The sequence below is a fragment of the Micropterus salmoides genome, unplaced genomic scaffold, assembly GCF_014851395.1.
Source record: "Micropterus salmoides isolate LMB-PRFRI ecotype aquatic unplaced genomic scaffold, ASM1485139v1 Ms_hic_scaffold_7, whole genome shotgun sequence".
Lineage (NCBI taxonomy): Eukaryota > Metazoa > Chordata > Actinopteri > Centrarchiformes > Centrarchidae > Micropterus > Micropterus salmoides.
This window is the reverse complement of record NW_024044459.1, coordinates 36,667,340-36,693,572: the sequence shown is the minus strand read 5'-3', so window position 1 is coordinate 36,693,572 and position 26,233 is coordinate 36,667,340. Positions and strand designations below refer to the sequence as shown.

General features: G+C 42.2%; 2 protein-coding genes across 2 annotated transcripts in view; one reads left to right on the top strand and one right to left on the bottom strand.

The window, feature by feature from the left end:
• The window catches only part of LOC119891530 (scavenger receptor cysteine-rich type 1 protein M160-like), a 667,824-nt gene that overhangs the window by 169,552 nt on the left and 472,039 nt on the right, over window positions 1-26,233 (bottom strand). The gene's annotated exons all lie outside the window — the stretch shown is intronic.
• Window positions 1,474-26,233, top strand: si:dkey-220o5.5 (actin filament-associated protein 1-like 2). The gene is made up of 16 exons (XM_038703290.1): window positions 1,474-1,625; window positions 10,933-11,067; window positions 14,221-14,298; window positions 14,418-14,479; window positions 17,912-18,008; window positions 18,155-18,372; window positions 20,348-20,527; window positions 20,625-20,711; window positions 20,820-20,889; window positions 21,388-21,617; window positions 22,500-22,609; window positions 22,796-22,913; window positions 23,413-23,500; window positions 23,911-24,077; window positions 24,547-24,657; window positions 26,018-26,233. Exons 1-16 carry the CDS (start codon window positions 1,610-1,612, stop codon window positions 26,042-26,044), a joined length of 1,794 nt encoding a protein of 597 aa, XP_038559218.1. The 5' UTR covers window positions 1,474-1,609; the 3' UTR covers window positions 26,045-26,233.

Here is a 26,233-nt window from a genome sequence, read left to right as displayed (position 1 = left end):
AAGTGAGATACGATCCAATAACGTTAGATACAATAAAGTGAGATACAATCCAATAAAGTTAGATACAATACAATGAAGTAAGATCCAACACAATAAAGTTAGATACAATAAAGTGAGATACAATAAAGTGAGATACAATCCAATAAAGTGAGATACAATAAAGCGTAAAGTGAGATACAATAAAGCAAAATACAATCCAATAAAGTGAGATACAAATAAGTGAGATACAATCGAATAATGTTAAATCCAATAAAGTGAGATACAATCCAATAATGTTCAATACAATCAAATAAAGTGTGATACGATCCAATAAAGTTAGAAACAATAAAGTGAGATACGATCCAATAACGTTAGATACAATAAAGTGAGATACAATCCAATAAAGTTAGATACAATACAATGAAGTAAAATCCAACACAATAAAGTGAGATACAATCCAATAAAGTTAGATACAATACAATGAAGTAAGATCCAACACAATAAAGTGAGATACAATCCAATAAAGTTAGATACAATACAATTAAGTAAGATCCAACACAATTAAGTAAGATACAATCCAATAAAATAAGATCCAACACAATAAAGTTAGATACAATAAAGTGAGATACAATCCAATAAAGTGAGATACAATAAAGTGAGATACAATCCAATAAAGTTAGATACAATCCAATAAAGTTAGATACAATAAAGTGAGATACAATACAATAAAGTTAGATACAATACAATAAAGTAAGATCCAACACAATAAAGTGAGATACAATACAATAAAGTTAGATACAATACAATAAAGTAAGATCCAACACAATAAAGTGAGATACAATAAAGCGAGATACAATCCAGTAAAGTGAGATACAATCCAATAAAGTAAGATACAGTACAATAAAATTAGATACTATAAAGTTAAAGAAAATCCAATAAAGCCAGATACAATACAAAAAAATAGAAAAAAGAAAAATACATAAATCACAGTCAACCCTTGTCTAGAAAAAAACTTGTTTGACCAACAGAGTGTTCAATTGCTTTTTAAAAGAATAAACAGAATTTGAACAATGTAGAAAGGGAGGCAATAGTATTTGGTCATAAAGCCAAGTGTTGAACATGTTGACCTGATGATGGCGCTAGATAAAAAAGTCAGAGGATCACCAAAGTTAATACAGTTCATCCTGAAGGGGGGCACGAAGGTCTGAACCACATTCATCACAATGTTTCCAACAGCTGCTGAGATGTTTCAGTCTGGACCGAAGAAGAGGACTCACATCATCCATCCATCAACTGTTATTATAAACTGACTGAATGTATCTGTACATTCTCTGTTGGTTTGAGTCTGCACATGAAGAAAAATATAGAATATCACCAGATTTCACATGAGGTTAGTGCCAGTCAGGACATTGTTTTTCTCTCCCTCTTCAGACTTAATGAGTGTGCTGGTCCAGCCTCTGTCTCCTCCCTCGTGTGTTGATGTCACAAAGGGCAGGACTCGAACGTCAGAGCTGAAACTTCTTCACACAGAGCAGATGGAGAAAGTTCACTGAGCAGGAAAAACTTCTCTGTTTGATGTTTTGGACTCTTCAGCAGAGATATGAGACTGAAGGTCAGCAGCTACTGAGACATGGACAAACAGAAAGGTACTGTGTTCACTTTATCATACTACAGAAACTCTATCCTGACTTATAGAATATAAAACATATAATACAGATACAACACCAAATTCTCAGATATTCCTTGTTTGGAACATTTCACCTGACAAAGTCACATAATAAAAACCTCCTTCAGGGACAATTTATCCTCTTTATCATATGACACTAATGTGAAACATTTATTTAAAATTTCACATGTGAAACACCTCTGTGCAGTGGTGGACAGAAACTAAGTACATTTACTCAAGTACTGTACTTAAGTACAAATTAGAGGTACTTGAGTATTTTCTTTTCATGCCACGAAAAACAAAACATAGAAAAGTTTGAAAAATTTGATGTTTTGTTAAATTAAACTCCAACAGTTTATACAAGTACAAGTAGTACACTGATTGAACTGATTGAAATTGAACTGGCAAGTATTTTGGTAACGCTAAAGTCATTTTTTTAAATGTGAAAACATTTCACATTAGCCTGACAAAACAACCACTGTGAATGTGTCACTTTGGGCTCTGGGTAACTGCGACAACATTTCTCACTATTTTCAGAATCATCAATCGATTAATGGAGAAAGTTATCAGCGGATTAATTCATAATGAAAAAAGTCATTAATTGTTGTCAGATACAAAACAGTTTAAGCTCAGCCAACTACAGTAAAATCCCACTTTTACATTAACGCATGAGTAATAATAATAATCTAATGATATTTACTAGTGTTAACAGTCAAAGGGGATCATTTTTATTAGTAGCAGTTTTATTTTTAACACTTTGAGCACATTTTCCTGATTATAATTACATCATTTTACTTAAGTAACATTTTCAATGCATTGGTTTTACTTGCAACAGAGTATTTTTACAGTGAGGCATTAGTACTACGATAGTAGTACGATCTGAATACTTCACACACCACAGCCTCTGTAAGTACATATATTTCACATGGGAGAACACAAAATGGTCCGCGACCCTGTACGCAGGATAAGCGGTTGACGATGGATGGATGGATGGATGGATGGATGGATGGATGGAGAACACAAATTGTGTGTAAACTTTTTCCTGTTTTGTTTATTACTACAAAATAAGGGTAACAGTTTACCTTAAGTCTCCCTGTTTGGCATTTAAAAGCAGTAAATATTCAATAAATGGTTAATAACTACAATGTAGTTGTGAGCAGGACATGTTTAAATGTTTATTATTGTTTGTCCTGTTTTTATGTTGTTTTAATTATTACTACAAAAAACAAGGGTATCAATTTACATTAATGCCTCCTGTTGATAAGTAGAATATATTGAATAAATATAAATAAATATAAATAAATATAAATAAATATAAATAAATATATATAAAAATATAAATATAAAAATAAAAATATAAAAATATAAAAATAATATAGAAATATAAAAATAAATGGTTTGTAACTTGCTATAATCTAGTTGTGAGCAGATATAAGGACATTTTAAGTGTTTATTAATGTACAGCATTTCTTTGCACTTATAATTTATCATATGAACACACATTTTATATTATTAGGCTACATCTCTGTTTGTCTGTATTGTTACTGTCCATTCATGAAGTGTCAGAATAATCTGAAAAATGATTTCTGGGAAAATTCACGTGTACGACCCCTGAAGTCGGAACAACAACTTGGAAAGTCTGAGAAAATATTGGTACTAGAGTTGCCGTGTTGTTGGCGTCATACACGTAGAAACATGGCGGACAATATGGTCGATGGTTAGAAACGTTTGATTAATGGTGTAAATAAATAACTACTTGACACACTCACAGCTTCCTAATAATATAATAACTAGAGAAGTTGTGTTTAGCGGGAAAAGCCATTAGGTTAATCCTCTGGGGAGCAGGAGTGAGGATTTTAAAAGAAGTGTGTGATGGTTAAATAATATCACATGTAACTGTGCAACCGTCATCATTAGTGATCCCATGTGTCTGCTATGTGTGGAGTCTTTATCACGCTGATGGTATGTTAACTACAGCAGCACAACAATCGGAAACACCCGTCTGTAGGTCTCCATCCTCCTTCCTCCCCTGCTGCCCTCAGGAGACCGAGACTGTTTAGATTCTGACTGATTGTGTTTAAAGTCTCCAAACACACAATTTTAGCATTTTTCTCCCATTACAAACACTCAAATTAACTACTGTAGTTCAGTTTTAGTTTTATTACTTCATGAGTTAGCTGCTTACTGCAAAGATAAGTCCATTTTACTCCAAGTTGGGTCAGATTTTGGTAGTAACATTAAGTCTGTTTCCATCAGGCTAAAGCTAACAGGTGACTGGTCATGATATGATGCTAACAGACTGAAGCTAATTCTAACTGGTCAAGTCAGGTAATGATACTGAGGCTAAAGCTAATGGGTCCCAGGTTATGACATGATGCTAACAGACTGAAGCTAAAGCTAACAAGAGGTCTCAGGTCATGATATGATGCTAACAGACTGAGGCTAAAGCTAACAAGAGGTCTCAGGTCATGATATGATGCTAACAGACTGAGGCTAAAGCTAACAAGAGGTCCCAGGTCATGATACTATGCTAACAGACTGAGGCTAAAGCTAAAATATCCCAGGTCATGATATGATGCTAACAGACTCAAGCTAAAGCTAACAAGAGGTCCCAGGTCATGATATGATGCTAACAGACTGAGGCTAAAGCTAACAAGAGGTCCCAGGTCATGATATGATGCTAACAGACTGAGGCTAAAGCTAAAATATCCCAGGTCATGATATGATGCTAACAGACTCAAGCTAAAGCTAACAAGAGGTCCCAGGTCATGATACCATGCTAACAGACTGAGGCTAAAGCTAAAATATCCCAGGTCATGATATGATGCTAACAGACTCAAGCTAAAGCTAACAAGAGGTCCCAGGTCATGATACGATGCTAACAGACTGAGGCTAAAGCTAAAATATCCCAGGTCATGATATGATGCTAACAGACTGAGGCTAAAGCTAAAATATCCCAGGTCATGATATGATGCTAACAGACTCAAGCTAAAGCTAACAAGAGGTCTCAGGTCATGATATGATGCTAACAGACTGAGGCTAAAGCTAACAAGAGGTCCCAGGTCATGATACTATGCGAACAGACTGAGGCTAAAGCTAAAATATCCCAGGTCATGATATGATGCTAACAGACTGATGCTAAAGCTAAAATATCCCAGGTCATGATATGATGCTAACAGACTGAGGCTAAAGCTAACAAGAGGTCCCAGGTCATGATACCATGTTAACAGACTGAGGCTAAAGCTAAAATATCCCAGGTCATGATATGATGCTAACAGACTCAAGCTAAAGCTAACAAGAGGTCCCAGGTCATGATATGATGCTAACAGACTGAGGCTAAAGCTAAAATATCCCAGGTTATGACATGATGCTAACAGACTGAGGCTAAAGCTAAAATATCCCAGGTCATGATATGATGCTAACAGACTGAGGCTAAAGCTAAAATATCCCAGGTCATGATATGATGCTAACAGACTGAGGCTAAAGCTAAAATATCCCAGGTCATGATATGATGCTAACAGACTGAAGCTAATTCTAACTGGTCAAGTCAGGTAATGATACTGAGGCTAAAGCTAATGGGTCCCAGGTTATGACATGATGCTAACAGACTGAGGCTAAAGCTAAAATATCCCAGGTCATGATATGATGCTAACAGACTGAAGCTAAAGCTAACAAGAGGTCCCAGGTCATGATATGATGCTAACAGACTGAGGCTAAAGCTAAAATATCCCAGGTCATGATATGATGCTAACAGACTGAAGCTAAAGCTAACAAGAGGTCCCAGGTCATGATATGATGCTAACAGACTGAGGCTAAAGCTAAAATATCCCAGGTCATGATATGATGCTAACAGACTGAGGCTAAAGCTAAAATATCCCAGGTCATGATATGATGCTAACAGACTCAAGCTAAAGCTAACAAGAGGTCCCAGGTCATGATACTATGCTAACAGACTGAGGCTAAAGCTAAAATATCCCAGGTCATGATATGATGCTAACAGACTCAAGCTAAAGCTAACAAGAGGTCCCAGGTCATGATACTATGCTAACAGACTGAGGCTAAAGCTAAAATATCCCAGGTCATGATACTATGCTAACAGACTGAGGCTAAAGCTAAAATATCCCAGGTCATGATATGATGCTAACAGACTCAAGCTAAAGCTAACAAGAGGTCCCAGGTCATGATACTATGCTAACAGACTGAGGCTAAAGCTAAAATATCCCAGGTCATGATATGATGCTAACAGACTGAGGCTAAAGCTAAAATATCCCAGGTCATTATATGATGCTAACAGACTGAGGCTAAAGCTAAAATATCCCAGGTCATGATACCATGCTAACAGACTGAGGCTAAAGCTAAAATATCCCAGGTCATGATATGATGCTAACAGACTGAAGCTAATTCTAACTGGTCAAGTCAGGTAATGATACTGACGCTAAAGCTAATGGGTCCCAATGGTCCCAGGTCATAATACCATGCTAACAGACTGAGGCTAAAGCTAAAATATGGTCCCAGGTCATGATATGATGCTAACAGACTCAAGCTAAAGCTAACAAGTGGTCCCAGGTCATGATATGATGCTAACAGACTGAGCTCCCTCACAGTGGGAGTTTATCCTAACCACACCATAAAATCAGTGAGTAAGTTAGTTAGCCGGACATGCTAACGTTAGCAGCTTACAGTAATGTAGACAAATAAAGTTTGGCTCTTGTGTTTTTGGTTTTAGAAACTCTCTGTACACAGCGTCTCTCTCACTATACAGCTGTATGTGGTGAGCTTCCAGCTGATTGGACAACTGGAGTCACTTTGAGGAAGCAGCGGCTCAGTAATGTAAATGTTTCTGCTGCCCTGTGTTTACCAGGATGAAAGAGAAAGCTGCTCCACACCCTGCAGCACGCACACATTTTAAACTTTCCCTAAAAGTTTTAACCTCAGTCGGTCACAGGATCAGCTTCTTTGGCCAGAAAGGCACAAGTTTGAAACTACAGCTGTATTTGGAACCGCCTACAAAATATAGGACCATCGGAGTTTCATCCAGTCCAACCGCTGTGCTCCCTACAGAAATAGTCCCTGTGAGAGATGATGACAGTGTTTATCATTTTATCAACACTGGGAGCAGCTTTGTTTGTTATTTTGTTAGATTTTGGTTAGTTTATTAGTTTGTCAGTATGTTTATCAGTTTGTTTGTGAGTGTTTATGTTAGTTTATAAGTTGGTCAACTTGTTTGTCAATTTGTCAGTATGTTTGTCAGGTTGTTGGTTTACCAATTTGTTAGTATGTTTCTCTGTTTCTTTGTCGGTGTGTTTATCAGTTTTTTCGTTTATTTGTTTATTTGTCAGTTTGATATTTTATTACTTTGTTTATTTGTTCAACTGTTTGTTTGTCAGTTTGTTCATTTTGTTTGCTTTTCAATATGTTTATTAGTTTGTCATCTTGATTGTTTGTCAGTTTGTTAGTTTATGAGTTTCTTTGTTTTTCAGTTAGTTAATTCGTTGGAAAATTATCCTTCACTTCACCACCCAGCACGAATTGCAAAGAAAACAAGACAACAGAGATCACAAACAGAACAGCAACAATCAACACAAAGTTTACAGCCATAAATACAGAGAGTTTAGTCTAAACATATTTACTGGCATAGATATTAGGAGGCCTTTGTTCGTTTTGTTGTCGTTTGTGGTAGCTGGTGATGTTGTGATTATTGATTTCTTGTCTGTTTTTGCTGCTTTTAGCCAGAATGAGATTATCTGCCTTTCATTCGAATGGGCAGTGGGCGTCTTTCACTGTGTGTGTTATGCAGCATCAAAGCTAGAGACAGGAAGTTCTGGTGATGGTCAGATAAGAAGCATTCAGTTACACAAACTCTTTATTTAACAGTTTTTCTGTTGCGAAACCGTCTCCGAGGTGTCTCCTCTGCAGACAGTCTTTCTGTTGATGTTGTTGTTGTTGTTGTTGTTGTTGTTGTTGTAGATATGCTGTGGGTGTGTTGGGTATGTGCACCTCAGTGTTTAAAACAGCAGCAGGCTGATAAGCAGAGCTGTAGGAGTAGCAGAGTCTTAAAATCAGCACAGAGGAGTTAATCAGAAACGTTTAACCTCCGTCTCCCACTCAGCTCACAGTGTGAATGGACTCACTCTGTCCGTCTGAATGGAGCTCAAAGACAATCACCATCTGTGTGACACTGTTTTTCTCTGCATTTCTCACATTTCCCCTCCTTCTAACGATAATTCTGTTTTGAGATCAGTTCAGTCAAACTCCTCAGGCTCATTCACTCCAGTTTGGTTTTAAACAGCAACAGAAAACTCTCTCTGGTCCGGTCTGAAGCCTGGCAGTCATATGAAATGAAATAATAATACATTTGGGATACATGTAAAAATGAATAGTCTTATAGGATGTTCTAGTGGTCAGTGGCGAGGTCATTTAGGTAAATGTAGTCACGCTTAGTGGAAGGTTCTAGAGGTCTTTCAGGAGGGCATAGAAGTGCTGTAACTTCTGGTGGACTCGTAGGTACTTCAAGTCGTCAAACCCAAGAGGTTGTAGGGGTTCTTTAAGTGGTTTTAGAAGTTCTTAATGAGGTTACAGTGGTCATTTCAGAGCTTCTAGGCTTCTTTAGGGGCCCTTTAGTCTTGCTGAAGAACATTGTAGTGGTCATTTAAAAGGTTAAGTGTTCTTTTAGGTTCTTCTAGTTGTTTTCTGGGAGGTTGTAGGGGTTCTTTAAGTGGTTTTAGAAGTTCTTAATGAGGTTACAGTGGTCATTTCAGAGCTTCTAGGCTTCTTTAGGGGCCCTTTAGTCTTGCTGAAGAACATTGTAGTGGTCATTTAAGAGGTTAAGTGTTCTTTTAGGTTCTTCTAGTTGTTTTCTGGGAGGTTGTAGGGGTTCTTTAAGTGGTTTTAGAAGTTCTTAATGAGGTTACAGTGGTCATTTTAGAGCTTCTAGTGGCCTTTAGGGGGCTCTAGTCTTGCTGAAGCGAGGTTCTAGGGGGTTCTTGTGATCCTTTAGGATGGTCTAATGGGTATTGAGGAGGTTCCAGAGAGGTCAAATAGGAGGTTATAGTAGTCATTATGTAGGTTCAAGGTTTTTTAGGTGTTTGAAGTGATTCTCTAGGAGGTTCTAGTGGTCATTAGGGAGGTGCAATGTTCTTTTAGGTGCTTCTAGTCATTCTCTAGTAGGTTGTAGCAGCCATTTAGGCAGTCCTAGATGTTCTTAAGGAGGTTACAGTGGTGATTTCGGTACTTCTAGGGGTCTTTAGGGGGTGCTAGTCTTGCTGAAAAAGGTTCTATTGGTCATTAAGGAGGATCAATGTTCTAGGAGGTTTTAGGGGTCCTTCAGGTGGTTCTAGAAGTTATTAAGGAGGTTATAGTGGTCATTCCGGAGCTTCTAGTGGTTCTGAGGGTGGTTCTTGTGAGGTTATAATGGTCAATAAGTAGGTTCAAGGGGGATTTATTAGTGATCACTGAGGAAGGTCTATGGGTCCTTTTGGTGGTTCTAGAAGTATTTGAGGAGGTTTCCGTGATCAGTAATGAGGTTCTAGTGTTTTATTAAAACATTCCAGTGGGCCTTAATAGATTTTGGGAGTCCTCCAAGTGGTAAAACCAATAAAACACTGGTGTCTAAGTTTTCATGTCAGTCATCAATAAAAATGTTTCCGCCCTCATGGACAATTTTCTGTAAATTATTTTCCACTACAGACTACTTCCAGTTGGTCAGTTTTTGCACAGAAACCTTGAGCTTTTGAATGATGTAACAACACATGCACGGCCTTTATTCGGTGTTAAACATTAGCAGCATCCAGCTGCTTATCAGTGTGTATCCTGTCACGTCAGTTGACACGTGAAGGCCAGAACATCAGAATCTTTGTCATGGGAAACTTTACCTGAACAGGTACAGTCAGATCATCATTCAGCCTTTTTCATTCACTCAGTAACAGAATAAATAACCTGAACTCTTGCAGCAGACTCTGTGTTTCACCCCTCAACACCTTAATGTTAGTTTTAGACCAAATATCACATGAACACAGTCTTTTTATCCAGAGGAACTGCAGCTGAACGCACCTTTGTTTTGGCTGCTCATCTGATCCATTAAATTATATTGACACAAATACTGATGTTTTAACAAGAACGCCTCCTAAACACTAAAGGCAAGACAAACAGGATCACATTAACTATTATTAACAAGCATAGCCTTAGAGAAAGCAGGCCAATATGACTCGTTTAAGAGGAAAACATTGGCTTTGTGTTTTTATCTCGGCGGATGATATGAACTGAGAGGCGTCTCACATCGCTGCCTTCATTGATTTAAGCTCCTCTGAAGCCAAAACACAGAGTCAGCATTCATTCACCGACAGCGAGACAACGACTTCATTCAGAACATGAACACAGACTGACTTCATGACGGTTTTCATGTTTTATCAACCTGCTGACGACAAACTGAACCCCCATCAGTTTCTGTCTGTTTATGATAAGAGACACTTGAGGACAGAATCTGAAAACAAAGACGTGAAGAAGTTTGACTTAATTTCATAAATACAGAAGAACCACTATGTAGCACAAGTTTTAATGTTGTGTTTAATTATCCGCAATTTACCTTAAACATAAATGTTGCTATTTGATGGTCACTCCAAAGTTTTAAGCTTTTGAAAATGATTGAAAACTTTTAAGCTAAATCTGTATTAACTGATGATGGGGTGAGGAGGGCGCAGTGGATAAGATGCATGCCTTTAGTGTGAGAGACCCAGGTTCCATTCCCCACTGTGACATTCACTAATGTGTCCCCGAGCAAGACCCTTAACCCCTAGTTGCTCCAGAGGCGCGTAACCTCTGACATGTATAACAAATGTAAGTCACTTTAGTTAAAAGCGTGAGCTAAATGAATAAATGTATTGTTTAGAATCTTTAAGCTAAAGATGCCTTGAACATGTAGTTTGTACCCCTGTTTTTCAGTATACATTTCGTCTTAATACTTGATCTTGGTGACAACAAGAGCCAAACAGCAATAAACAAATGCATTTTGTTTGATCCTGATTGATTAAGTCAGTTTCCATTGTACTTTTTTCACAAATTTCCTCCTCAGTCAGGCTCAGACTCTTTCAGAGAGATCTGCTTCTCTGTCATCAGTCCATTAAAGCTGACTCACAGTCAGATTGAGTTAAAGTCTGGTTGCAATTTTCTCTGTTATTTCAGTCGACGCTTCCAATGAAGATTTTGCATCGTTAATGAGGCCAGACGGAGGAGTCTGTTTGTCCTGCTGTTCACCTGTCTGTCTGTCTGTCCACCTGTACTTCTGTCTTTAGTGCTGGCCAAGCTGATCTGGGACCTGCAGTCCTTCCTGTCTGTTCTGGACTCGGAGAACCTGAGTTACATCGCTCAGTCTCAGAAGAAATCCATCTCAGAGCTGCTGTCCAAACTGCAAACAAATGACACTCCTGGTAATATTACTACTGCCATTACTGATAATACTACTAATTCCAATGCTAATACCCTGACCACTGTTAGTAGAGTTGACAAAATAAAAGTCTAAATAGTGAAAGAAGTTGAAGTGGCAGATAGATGAATTACTGAAAGAAGTCAGCAGTGAAGTAAATAAGCACTGAATGATGTTGAAGTGTTCATTATTGTATAAGCACCGAGTGAAGGTGAGGTGGTGCCAGCTGATGTATGACCACTGTAAAGAGTCAGTTGGAGAGTCAAGCCTGATTGATACTTCTGGCCCAAGCGTAGGATACTGAGCTACGGCATAGGGTACGAGGCTTCAGTATATGGTACTAGGCTACGGCATAGGATACGAGGCTACGGCATAGGGTACGAGGCTTCAGTATATGGTACGAGGCTACGGCATAGGATACGAGGCTACGGGATAGGGTACGAGGCTTCAGCATATGGTACGAGGCTACGGCATAGGATACGAGGCTTCGGCATATGGTACGAGGCTACGGCGTAGGATAGTGAGCTACGGCATAGGGTACGAGGCTTCGGCATATGTTACGAGGCTACGGTATAGGGTACGAGGCTTCAGTATATGGTACGAGGCTACGGCATAGGATACGAGTCTACGGCATAGGGTACGAGGCTTCAGTATATGGTACGAGGCTACGGCATAGGATACGAGGCTACGGCATAGGGTACGAGGCTTCGGCATATGTTACGAGGCTATGGCATAGGATACTGAGCTACGGCATAGGGTACGAGGCTTCAGTATATGGTACGAGGCTACGGCATAGGATACGAGGCTACGGCATAGGGTACGAGGCTTCAGTATATGGTACGAGGCTTCAGTATATGGTACGAGGCTACGGCATAGGATACTGAGCTACGGCATAGGGTACGATGCTTCAGTAAATGGTACGAGGCTTCAGTATATGGTACGAGGCTACGGCATAGGATACTGAGCTACGGCATAGGGTACGAGGCTTCAGTATATGGTACGAGGCTACGGTGTAGGATACGAGGCTACGGCATAGGGTACGAGGCTTCAGTAAATGGTACGAGGCTTCAGTAAATGGTACGAGGCTACGGCGTAGGATACGAGGCTACGGTGTAGGATACGAGGCTACGGCATAGGGTACGAGGCTTCAGTAAATGGTACGAGGCTACGGCGTAGGATACGAGGCTACGGCGTAGGATACGAGGCTACGGCATAGGGTACGAGGCTTCAGCATAGGGTACGAGGCTACGGCATATGATACTGAGCTACGGCATAGGGTACGAGGCTTCAGTATATGGTACGAGGCTACGGCGTAGGATACTGAGCTACGGCATAGGGTATGAGGCTTCAGTATATGGTACGAGGCTACGGCGTAGGATACTGAGCTACGGCATAGGGTACGAGGCTTCAGTATATGGTACGAGGCTACGGCATAGGATACGAGGCTACGGCATAGGGTACGAGGCTTCAATAAATGGTACGAGGCTACGGCGTAGGATACGAGGCTACGGCGTAGGATACGAGGCTACGGCATAGGGTACGAGGCTTCAGCATAGGATACTGAGCTACGGCATAGGATACTGAGCTACGGCATAGGGTACGAGGCTTCAGTATATGGTACGAGGCTACGGCGTAGGATACGAGGCTACGGCGTAGGATACGAGGCTTCAGTATATGGTATGAGGCTACAGCGTAGGATACGAGGCTACGGCGTAGGGTACGAGGCTACGGCGTAGGGTACGAGGCTTCAGTATGTGGTATGAGGCTACGGCGTAGGATACGAGGCTACGGCGTAGGGTACGAGGCTACGGCGTAGGATACGAGGCTACGGCGTAGGATACGAGGCTACGGCATAGGATACGAGGCTTCAGTATATGGTATGAGGCTACGGCGTAGGATACGAGGCTACGGCATAGGGTACGAGGCTACGGCGTAGGATACGAGGCTACGGCATAGGGTACGAGGCTTCATTATATGGTATGAGGCTACGGCGTAGGATACGAGGCTACGGCATAGGGTACGAGGCTACGGCATAGGATACGAGGCTACGGCGTAGGATACGAGGCTACGGCGTAGGGTACGAGGCTACGGCGTAGGGTACGAGGCTTCAGTATGTGGTATGAGGCTACGGCGTAGGATACGAGGCTACGGCGTAGGGTACGAGGCTACGGCGTAGGGTACGAGGCTACGGCGTAGGGTACGAGGCTTCAGTATGTGGTACGAGGCTACGGCGTAGGATACGAGGCTACGGCGTAGGATACGAGGCTACGGCATAGGATACGAGGCTTCAGTATATGGTATGAGGCTACGGCGTAGGATACGAGGCTACGGCATAGGGTACGAGGCTACGGCGTAGGATACGAGGCTACGGCATAGGGTACGAGGCTTCAGTATATGGTATGAGGCTACGGCGTAGGATACGAGGCTACGGCGTAGGATACGAGGCTACGGCGTAGGGTACGAGGCTACGGCGTAGGGTACGAGGCTTCAGTATGTGGTACGAGGCTACGGCGTAGGATACGAGGCTACGGCGTAGGATACGAGGCTACGGCATAGGATACGAGGCTTCAGTATATGGTATGAGGCTACGGCGTAGGATACGAGGCTACGGCATAGGGTACGAGGCTACGGCGTAGGATACGAGGCTACGGCGTAGGATACGAGGCTACGGCATAGGATACGAGGCTTCAGTATATGGTATGAGGCTACGGCGTAGGATACGAGGCTACGGCATAGGGTACGAGGCTACGGCATAGGGTACGAGGCTTCAGTATATGGTATGAGGCTACGGCGTAGGATACGAGGCTACGGCATAGGGTACGAGGCTACGGCATAGGATACGAGGCTACGGCGTAGGATACGAGGCTACGGCATAGGGTACGAGGCTACGGCATAGGGTACGAGGCTACGGCGTAGGGTACGAGGCTTCAGTATATGGTATGAGGCTACAGCGTAGGATACGAGGCTACGGCATAGGGTGCGAGGCTACGGCGTAGGGTACGAGGCTACGGCATAGGATACGAGGCTTCAGTATATGGAAAGAGATTAAGAGATTAAAGATGTTGAACTCCAATCAATACTTAGTACAGTCAGTTCACCTGGTAAAAACCCTGCTAACGTTTACTGACACTGACCGATGTGTTTGTTGTGTTTCCAGTGGAAGATGCCGAGTACATGATCATGAGCTGTCCAGCATCGTCTCCTACCAAAGAGCTGACAGACACACCTGGGACAGGTATCAGTCAGAAATACTGTGGAGGATCATTTAAGATACACAATCACGTTATGATGTTTCCAGTGTTGTGTGTGACATAAAGGACAGTTCAACATCAGATTTGTGTGTTTGTCCGTAAGGTGACCGTCGGTCCTCTGAGCTGGTCTTAAAGCGGGACTCATCTGTGTGGCTGAGAAATGGGGTGAGTCAAACACACGTCTAACATTCATGACCCAATGCATGCTGGGATAGACTCCCGCCTGCAGTTACTTTGCAGATTAAGGTTTATAATTAAAACACATGAAGAGTTAATAAAATATGACGTTTTGTTGTAAATTAAACCACAACAGTTTAAGGTATAGTCAATTCATAGAGGAAATAATCAGTAGATTGATCCAGAATGAAAATAATCATCAGCTGCAGTCTGGTTGGATGCTGGATGAAAGTTATCACCTGTCTACCTGCAATAAATTACCAAATGCTCCCTTACAGAAAAACCACATGAATTTCCTATGTTAAACATGTACTTCGCACATTGGAAACGTGGTTTTGTGGTGTAATATGTAAAACCCAGGTTAAATTTGCATGTGAAACATCTGGGGTTGCATGTTTTCCAGATGTACTCTACATGGTACCACATGTGATGACATGTAGGAAACATGTTTTCCACATGTGCGTCACATGTTATACTAGGTGTATGAGCCCGGCTACATCCACACTACTGCGTTTTTGTTGTAAAAGAGTTTTACAACAAAAACAATCTCCGTCCACACGAGTGTTTAAGCTGCGTATCAGAATTCTCAGTCCGAAAACGCACATGTAGTTGCCATTCACGTACACTGGGAATGTGGGTGCCGGTGCAGTTCCAGAAGATTTGGCGTCAGAAGACAGTACTACTAGAGCTGTTGAAGAACCACAGCAGAAAACAGACTGGGAGTCATTGCAAAGCAAACACCGGGACATGCACTGTATAAAATATTTTACATAAAATCACCAAAACTAAAACTCTGTATGTCTATAAGAGCCAATCAGGAAGCTAAACGTGAGTCCTCGGTTTTCACCTGTCCGCACTAAAATGCTACGCTGGAGTTTAAAACCAAACGTGCTCAGCAGCGTTTTCTCTGTTTCTGGTGTTCAGATTTGCTGTTTTAGTCTGGACGGGAGGCGGAAATGTAGCAGAAGGTCTGAGTTTTAAAACAAACAGGTAGTAGTGAGGATGGAGACTCAGGGCCTCAAATATGGACGCTTTGAGAAAACCTGCCTAAGCGTCAGTATTTGACGCACATGGTATCCTTTAGCGTCTGTAAGTAACTCCAATGTAACCCATCCACCATCATCTAATGTACTTATTTCGATACCAAACACGTTTTTCTAAACCTAACCAAGTAGTTTTGGTGCCTATAAAAACCCCAAACCACGATCTTTTCCTGAATCAGGCTTTTTCAATGTGTTTGACACCCTGAGATGAGACCGTGTTGGGTAGACATACAGTACAGTATTAACATCCACAGGTTTCACATAGGAATTTAAATTAGCGTCACACATTACTCCACAAAAATGTTCCAAAACCACGTTTCCCATGTGCAAAGTACATGTTTAACATATTTCACATGTTTTCACACATTAAATTTAACATGTGCCACATGTGGTGTTTCTGTAAGTGGCAGCAATTGGATGATGGATTCTTTGGACAGTCTTCCCTCCTCTACCACATTTTTGTTTTTAGATTATTGCCCATAGTAACTTTGTCAATGCAGGAGTTGTAAGTGTGGTAATAGTACTTTTACTTATAGTATAAAATCAGAATACTTCAACCACCACCGCAACATTACTCCACATTTTATTCAATATTTGAAACACCATGTGACATTTAGACATTTGTGCAGGTCAGACTCGACTTTGTCTGATTTGGATTCTCTTTACACTGTTGTTTTTTTACTCTCCTGAACTCTTCAAGATGGTTCCCCCTGAGGTTAAAGAAAAGTGGGCTTTTTTTTAGATAACAGCAGGAGGAGGAGGAGGAGGAGGAGGATGCTGGTTTGTGATGTGGGTCAGTAATGACAGACTGAGTCCTCCTGAGGTTAGGGAGGAGACGGCAGGGTTACTGTGTGTGCGTTAGGGAGTGACAGGATGCTCAGTGTTTACATATGAGGCCATCTCTCCTGTATCTGTCGTCCTATTGGCTGAGAACTCTGCAGATGGAGGAAGTGGTCACTGATGGCGGCCGATTAGCATCTGGTCTACGTGATGGATGGACAGAACACCCACACACTCTAACCCTGTCTCCCGGGACATTTAATTCATATGCAACTCATTTACAAACATTATGTTGCGTTCACTAGCAGCTTTTAGCACCAGTTCAGTGTGACATTTAGCAGAGAGCACAGTGAGAGTTACTGTCCTGTCTACCACTCAGCGTTCTCAATATTTAACCATGTGCTCAATGTTTCTCTAACCTTATTTATCGAGTGGTTAAGTTGTCTAACTTTAGCCCGAGGGCTTGAGCCCAAACAATGGATGTATTGAGAAAGCTAGAAGCACAAAATCCCACTTGATGGCAGTTTGTCCCACAGATTCAAGGATTCAAAGCTTTATTGGTACTCTGGCATCCGTCACTCGTCATTATCTCGCTTGCAGCTTGGTCAGAATGCAGCTGCTAGATTGTTGACTGGTTCAAACAAGAGGGATCACATCTCCCCGATACCTGCCGCTCTTATAGAGACGATTTTAAGGTGCCGCTTGTTTTTAAGGCATCACATTGATTTGCTCCGTCTTATATTTCTGATCTCCTAACGTTTTATCACTTTTCCAAACCCTGAGATCATCAAACCAGTTCTTTTTAGCCGTCCCACAGTCTCGTATGAGAACAAAGGGTGATCGTGCCGTTTCAGTGGTGGCATAAACTTCCCTTGGTTATCAGATCATCCCCCACGCCACCCAGACTTTTGAGTCTGGACTAAAATGTAGCATTTTTATTCGTTGGCGTTTCTGTTTGGGGACACTCGAACTGTCTTTTTTTTTTATCTCTTGTTGTATGTCATAAATTGATTGGCCTGTTTTTATTTATCTGTTTTTTTATTGCATAACTTTGTTCAGCACTCAAGTCAACATTGGATGTTTTTAAATGTGCTTTACCGACCTACCTACCATTGTTGGTAGGGAGCTGGAAGTGAACAGCGGTTTCTGGTGTTAATTAACATTTTAAATCTAGTTTGTTTAATCTGTACAAAAAAACAACATCTCATTTAAGTGTCTTGCTCCAGGACACATTGGTGGATGTGTCACATGGATAATCGCACCCTGGCCTCCCACACCGAAGGCGTGTGCCTTGTTTACTGTACCATCCAATCCACTTTATTTATATAGCACAATTTAAAAAACAACAAGGTGCTTTACAGAGATGAAATAAACCACCAAACTTCAATCTTCAGGATCAATCTGATTTGCAAATAAGTTGCATTTCCCAAAATTTCAGACTGTTCGTTTAATGCAGGAGTCACCTGGATATTATACATTTCTGGAAAAATCTCTGAATACTACAGTACCCATGAGCCTCAGCAGCTGTTGCTCTGGAGAAGACGCCATCCAGAGCTGCATCATACTGCTGAACTGATTCCTGTAATGTCACATTCAGGGCCCAGTGGTGCCGCCCCTCCCTCCAGGTGGACTTGACGATGATGAAGATACCTACGAGGAGGCAGAACCTTACGTAGCTGACACAACCACATCTGGTATCTACACACACAAACACACACACAGCATCATGTTGTAAAACTTGATTAATTAATCGTTTTTAACCCTGTCCTGCCCAGCAGCCTGGTATGACCGGGCCAGGTGGCAAGTTGTTAATATAAAAACGTCTTTCTTATTCCCTCAGGAAAGGCAGAGTCAGACAGCAGCCACTACGAGTCGTACGGGGAGGAAGATGATGATGAGGAGCCCGTGAAGGACAAAGCTCACTACATCCAATGGAGCGCCTCCCAGCCCTGCCTAAGACCCGCCCCCGAGTCCCGCCTCTGTGGCTACCTGTGGAGGAGGAAGTGGCTCGGACAGTGGACCAAACAGCTGTTCTTCATCAGGAACAACATGCTCCTGGTGAGAGCGGTGACATTTTCCCTCTAACACTAAAATATTGTTCTTTTTACTCCACTACATTTATCTGACTGCTTTAGTTACCTTACAGATTAATATTTAAACACAAAACAAATGAATAGTTTATAAAATGTGATGTTTTTGTTATAAAACAATAAGTCGATTGTCAGACAATTAAAAATAAACTAGTTTTGAGTAATTTTTCAACGGTTCAGCCTATCACGTGAAGATTTGCTGCTTTTCATTAAGATATTCGTGATAATTTTAAGGTTTGTTAACAACGTTGAGTTTTGGACTGTTGGTTGGACACAACAAACGTTTGGAGGTCTGTGAAGATACCAGGTCGTAAGTATCCAAGAAAGGTTAAAATCAAGGGGAAATGGACTTGGGTTGAAGAAACTCAAAGATGTTTCGCCTTAGAGTCCCAGCTATTAAACCTCTGTGGGGTCATTGTAGAGGTGATGGATACCGCTTGGTTCGTTAATGCTCCTGGCTGTTGTAACGACAGTCGTTGTGGTCGTTGGAGTCACGTGAGGTCTTAACCGTGATTGGATTTTCACACGAGGCAGAGTGGAGATGAAAGGACAGCATCTGGGGGATAAATGCGTAAATGTTGTCGCAAAGCTCCTCCCCGTTGAGAGCCAGTCTCTTTAGTTTGGTGTAAATGGCCTCTTTCACTCCTCTTTCGAACCATCGCTCCTCTTGGTCCAAAATATGTTCATTGTCCTTCAAATGTAAGTAACCTGCTGAGTCTTCACCTCAGGAGTTGGTCCTTCTCTGTTGGACAGGGAGGACATATGACTTGACACAGGACATTTATATCAGAATAGAGAGGCCATCTCTCAACGGGGAGGAGTGTTCAAACACCACTTATCCCACACCTACAACGCTTTCCTTTCATCTCTTCCCAAGAAACCGAACAAACCCTCATATTCGGCCTCATGTGCCAATGAGGTTCGATCAGACTTGGCCTCACATGACTCCAACAACAACCAGGAGCACAAACCAACCAAACGGTCTCCATCACCTTGATAATGACTCCACAGAAGTTAAATAGTTGAGATTCCCTACCAGTCAGCCAACCTGTTCTCCTCCCAAAGGGTCACATGTGGACACTTTGTCATGACCCTTTAACGCCCCGGGTACCCTTTAGCATCGTTCTTGTATGTGTAGGGCTCCGCGGTACAGTTAGCAAGAATAATTATGCATCGTCTGGTTAGACTTTCAAAATAAAACTTGTGGTTGTCGTGAAACGTTTGGTTTGGGCACCAATGCGACTTGGTTAAGTTTAGGAAAAGATGGTTTCCTAAAGTGGTTTGGGTTAAAATAAATATAGTAACGTAACATCACTAAAAGGAATCAATGTTTGCTTTTTGTTTCACACGGGAAACAAACACGTCCATCTTTTCTGTTATTTATAGTATAGTAGTGAACTATGACACAAACGGGTGCCATGTGCGTTGGTGCCAGACGCCGAAAGACGTGACAAAGCGTAGTTATCTGACCCTCTGGGAATGAGAACGGGCTGGTCAGTAAGAGCTGAAGAAGTCTCTTGGATGAGAGACGAGAAATCTTCGAGTTTCTTCCACCAAGTCCAGCTGCTCTTGATTATACCTCTACTTGGATAAGCGTTGTGAAGGTGTCACTCTGGGCTTTGGGAAACTGTGGCGGCATTTCGTAGAATCTTCACAAACCAAACAATCGATTAACGTCAGAGAGCAGTAAACTCAACAAACTTATTGACATAGAACCAACACAATAGCTAAAAGCTGCAGATCTGCCTTTGGGTTTTATTTACTGAATCCTTAGAGAAACTGCAGTATTTACCCACAATATGTGCTCTCTCAGCTTTCTGATCCATTATAACCAGCTGGTTTAAGGAAATATGTTTGGCTGAGTTCCTGTCTGACGGACAGACTGTGAAATATGTTGTTCCATATTCGTCTTCGCTGATATCGTCCTTGCGTGTGTGTGTCAGTGTTATAAGTGCGCTCAGGACCTGCTGCCTCAGCTGGAGATGAACCTGCGCGGCTGTCAGCTCGTCTACAAGTCGAAGAGCAACAGGAAGATCCAGCACCAGCTCAGACTGGTTCCGGTGGGCTCGGAGACACTGGTGCTGGGCTACGGCAGCTTCCAGCAGGCCGACGAGTGGAGGAGGGTCAGCAACACGCAAAGCATCTAATTACTAACACTGAATGTGTGGTATTCACCAGTCATACTGTAATCAGCTGTACTGTACACGTTTGTGTCGGCAGGTGATAGAGGAGGTGAGTGCTGGAGGTGAGGTTGAGACTCGGAGTTCGTTGTCTCTGATCAGATCAGACCAGCTGCTGTCCTGCAGGGTGAGACACAAACGTTTGTACTAACTCTACTCTGTACTAACTTGTTCAGAGCTCAACTGGAACATGGTTTTAAAATATAAAATGTGACGTTTCTGTATGTCTCTCCAGTCCAGTACAGTCCAGACTGACTCTGAGGAGGAGAAACCTTCAGCTCGCTGCAGCCTCAACAGAGACAAAGGTACAGGTGTCATGAGAGTCTGTTAAAGCTGCAGTGTTTCAAAAATACTTTACTACAACATTTACCAGGTGGATTGTGATGGAAGTTGGTTCAGACCATACACGGTATAAAGGAAGTGGATGTAGCCACCATGATATCCCCTGTTGGTTTGTGGACTACCATTTTGAATCCTCCAGTTTGGCATTTTGGCCGTCGCCATCTTGGATATTTGGAAACAGATGTGACCATGTTTGGACAAAACGGTGGAGCTAGCTAGATGGGTTAGCAGGGTGCATCTGTAAATCACATCAACTGTGTAGCTTTAAATGCTAATCTGTGACATTTCCTCTGGCGCCATCATCAGGTCAACGACGACAAACAGTATGAAAGTATAAATAAACAAAATGTATGCAAAATGGCCCCTGTCAGTGTTTTAGGATTGGATCATTATTAATGATGTATTAATATCTAAGCGGTACTTCAGAGTGACCTCTGACCTCTGGTGTGTTTGATTGACAGGTGTCCTGAGCGTGCTGATGAACTGTCAGTGGCAGAGTTTAGTATGTCAGGTGGAGGCCGGCGTTCTCAACATGTTTGGAGAGGAGGAAGAGGAGGAGGAGGTGAAGAGGGACCGGTCGCCTCAGTACACCGTCCAGCTCAGAGGGTGTGAGGTCAGAGCCGGGCCCGACACCAACCACTCCTACAGGATCACACTGAGCATGCTCGGTGACCAGGTGGCTGTGCTGGAGGTGAGCTGACGTGGCAGGAAATTATTAATATGAACTCATACGTACAAACATACTGTGCATTTCAGCCATTTCTCATTCCAAGAGCACCAATTAGCTATGCACAACTTATGTAATTTAAGTCACGTAAGTAACGTACTTATTTTAACCCAAACCATGATCTTCTCTTAAACCTGACCGGGTAGTTTTGGTGTCCCATTAATCACTAGTTTTATTTTGAAAGTCTAACTGGGTGTAGCACATTTATTTCTGCTAACTTGACAGAGCAATGTCAAGTTAGCATGTTCAAAAACAACACTAAAGCGGTACCCAGAGCGTTAAAACCTGATTTATACTTCCGTGTCGAATCTATGCCATAGCCTACACAGAGCACTGTGTAAAAAACTCAAAAACTACACGTTGCGGCGATGCAGCACACAGGAACTGTGATTGGTCGGCTTGGTAATATCGGCAATTTTACCAATCGTGTGGTTCCACTTGATGTAAGGGTCTACTGCGCATGCATCACTACTACCACACATGTGCAGTAGAAGTATAACCTGTGGGGGAAAACTCTTCTTAAACCTTAAGTCTTCAAACTTTATCAGATTTTACTGCTGATTCTAAAAAATGAAGATTCTAAAAAATGAAGTGTTTTTGTCCCGGTGACCACTGGAAGTGCAGTTATCATCTCTCCCCATTCATTCAGATAGGAACCTGATCTTGTTAGTCAGAAATAACCGCCCGGAGTCGTTACCAAGATGGTTGCCAAGTGTCGGAACTTTGATAAAAAAAAACAGGCTTTACAAGCGACACCAGGTCTTGACAAAGCGTCAACATGTGACGCCACTGGGATGAGAACGTGTTGTAATATGTCATATTTTTGTGTGTCCTTCCTTCCATCAGGTCAGTAGCTCAGATGAAAAGGAGCGATGGTTAAAGCTGCTGCAGGACGGCGCTGCTAATCACAGTAACCATGAAAACAGCACACAGCAGCACACAGGTGGAGCTCTCAGGTAAGAGAGTCTGTTAATCATCAGTATATCAGCTCCTCCATTCATGTAGCATTTCTCAGAGTTATAATGGAAATTTAAAAGAGCAGTGGTCCAAGAATAGAACCCTGAGGTACCCCACGCCATTTTTCACTTCTTCTTCTTCTTCTTCTTCTGTGGTGATTTTGTTTTATCGTTTTCCTTCCTCAGCGGGCTGCAGACTCGAAGGTTTCCCACCTCCAACACCTACATGGACGACCCCTTCCATCTGAGTGGAACAGGCAGAGAGCAGCCTATCTACTCCAACAGCTCCATACTGGAGCACATGGTAAGGCTCCAAAATCACGCAATGCTCCGTATGTATCCCCGGAGAAATGCGCATTGAAAGTGTCAGGATATTAAAGACACGTTAACCACTAAATGTAACCTTGGGCGGAGGCTTGTTGGCAGTGCATTGAGTACATTTGCACAGCGTTCTCTTTTATATATATTAAATCCATTGTGATAAAAAAGGGGTAATAATCCAAGAAAAAAACTCTGAATTTCACAGATTAATGTGATAAATTTAAGGGGGAAAATAATCACAAATCTACAAGCAAAACACTTGAATACTCTGACATTATACTCAAACATTTATGAGAGGAAATAGTGTTTTTAAATACAGGGTAACCTGAATTGCCATGGCAACAGACCTCAGGTAACACCTATCCACCTTTCGTAGTACAGGTTAATCATGAAGAACAAAGTTACTCCTAAAGTTACCTGGCTTCGTAGTACAGGCCACAGGTTACGACAGATATTAATGATCTGTGTTTGTCGTGTTTCAGCTCCACACTTCTCAGGATTCAGTTCGCTGCAGCTCGGTGTCGTCCAGAGACTCAGTGACCTACAGCAACGCCATCTTCACCACCCACAGTGAGTCTCGTCTCATAAATAAACTGGTTACCACCAGAGAACATGAAATCCCAGGGGCCTAATTTCCCAGTGGAGATCATTATTGTTTTAGCTAGAATCTCTGTCTGAACGTTGTCCTCTGACTGTCCAGTCACCACAGTCCTGTTGAGAGAAGATGTGAGTTGATAAAGCGAGGGCTTTGCAGATTTAATTTGCTCCAGGGGTCGCCTCTCAGGCTACATACCTACCGGCTGGAAGTTGCACATGCATGCAGAAATCTTACCAAGCAGACATCTGTCTGATCTGAGGTCAGTTTGTTATTGGACAGTTCTTGCAGGGACCCATCAGTTAAAACGTTGCTCGTTATTAAAACCTCCACAGACTTTCTGCTTTAACATGTTCATTAATAAAAACTGTTTGCTGTGTTTCAGACAGGAAGTTGGTGGAAGCGGAGCGAGGCGTTCAGAAGCTGGAGCTGACCGGGAAGAGGCCGGTGCAGCTGAGGGCGGGGTCAGAGATCAACCTGTCGTCTGCTGGGAAGCAAAACAAGCGCACCTCTTTTAGACAGTCGCTGGCCGTCTGCACTGAGCGCGCTCAGGTAGGAAAAGCCAGGTGACGGGTGGATCACACAAACAACAAGACGAGAACACGTTTGATTCAGTTAAATAAGCTTTTGGGCGACTCCTGGTTTATATTCTGTGACTCATTTCTTTAATATCTGCTCATTTCTATAAACTCTAGGCCAGTTGCCGCCTAAAGTTCGTAGAAGTGAGAGATTGTAGTTGAATAAAAACTATGGTTAACGTTTGGTTAGGTTTATGCAGCTAAAAGATTTTGTTTGATAAAAATCATGGTGAAATAAACTAGTTTTAAAAAATGACCAGGTCTCATCTGTTCAAGTTACCAGAAATCACAAGTTAACATTTAAAATCAAAAAGATGATTTAACAGTGGCGCCCTTTGCATGCTGTACTCTCTGGCAAAAGTTCAGCTTTCCTGCTCTGGATTCTGTATCATAACTGAGCCACGCTGTGTGCTTTGACCTTGGTTTCTGTTCTGCTGGTCCAGGCGGGTTTCCTGAACCCTCTGCTGCGACGGACGGCCTCAGCAAAAAACTCTCTGAGACGAGCTCCGTCAGCGCTGTTCATCGAACATGGAAAGGTTTTCCAGAGGAGGAAGGTGAGAGTCGCACACACAGCGCTTCTCCTTTGACCACAAATCACATGTACATTACAGATTTCAGATCATTTCTAGGCAGATGAATGTGCAGACAGAAGAGAGTCCATCACAGTCTACAGTCTACTTATTTTTTTATCAAATGTTACGTGCTGCGATTGCACAGACAAGAGAAACAGGTTTTTGAGTCCAGGAGCAGACGTCAGAGCACAGCTGAGGTTTGCAACAGTTTTAGATGTTGTAGTTAGATTAGATTAGAAGTAAAACCTGAGGGAATAACACTTTTTAAACCTTATTTTGCTGCAATGTTTTTGGATTTTGCTGGTGACTCTATGCATGCAGTGTTTAAGTGTTTATGTCCCGGTGATCGGTGACAGTGCAACGTTTCTCTCCCCATTCATTCACATAGAGGCCTGATCTTAGGCCCCATCCACACTGCTGCGTTTTCAAATTAAAACGGAGACCTTCTGCTACGTTTGCACCTCCCGTCCAGAGTTAAACGACGAAAACAAAGACCTAAAACGGAGAAGTTTGCATCGTGTTTCTTGCAAAGCAGAAACACGATGCTACTGACTGAGTTTTTGACTTGGTATTTTTATTAAAATATTCTGTACCGTGCAAATAACGCTCATCTGCCTACACTTGTACTGTGCATGTCGCCGTTTACTTTGCGACGACTCCCAGTCTGTTTTCCGCCGCCACACTCCCGTGTTACATTCAGTAACAGTCCCAGCTCGCTATTGGTGCATGCAAAACAAAAAACTGGTCTGATGCTTCGTCTGTTTTTATTTATTTCTTTGCCAAGTCTTCTGTAATTACGGAACAGACCATCTGCTTCATCTTTATACCGGCACGCTCATGCCCAGTGTAACTGAACGGGTCCTCGCTGTGCGTTTTCAGTCGTTTTAATGTAGACGGAGATCGTATTCTTTTTCATTTTCGGTTTTTAAACTAAAACGGAGCAGTGTGGACGGGGCCTTAGTCCCAAGATGGCTGCAGAGTGGCGGGACTTACCTATATAAGGACTAGATTGTAGAAGGTCGAGTTGTTGAATACTCAGATTCGGATTCCTTAATTGTCACAACGAAACTGAGTGCAGTGCTGACGGTACATTCCACATAAACAAAAGAAAAGAGACATGACAACAAACTTAAAATATAAAGAGTTTCAGCGAAACTAAATCAAGCTTCTAAACATGCAAATAAATAAGATAAAATGTGAAGATTCTGAAGATCTGTGCAGTGACTGCAGTGTGTTTGTGATTTGATTGACCTGAAGCGTCTTCCAGAGGTCAGCAGGTCAAACAGATGATGTCCTGGGATAGTCTGATATCCAGTTAACTCTGCTGTTACTGATTTCACAGGAATGGGAAACCAAAGCTGCTGCTTGACCCCGACCGTCCAATCATCACACCCCTCCTACAAACAACAGCTGAAGAACCTTCTGAGAACCGATGTGGATTTAATTGAAAATGACTAAACTAAATGTCAGCTCTGGCCTCTCTGACTGCTCAAGACATAAACTCTGATATCTAACATATCAGTGAACCAGCCTTCACCCACCGCATGAGGCTTTTCCA

What these genes read in the sequence shown, in the direction of transcription:
- si:dkey-220o5.5 (XM_038703290.1), top strand. An exon ending in GCAAACAAATGACACTCCTG is followed by an intron (nt 11,068 to 14,220) that starts GTAATATTACTA and finishes TTGTGTTTCCAG; the next exon opens with TGGAAGATGCCGAGTACATG. An exon ending in TCTGCACTGAGCGCGCTCAG is followed by an intron (nt 24,078 to 24,546) that starts GTAGGAAAAGCC and finishes CTGCTGGTCCAG; the next exon opens with GCGGGTTTCCTGAACCCTCT.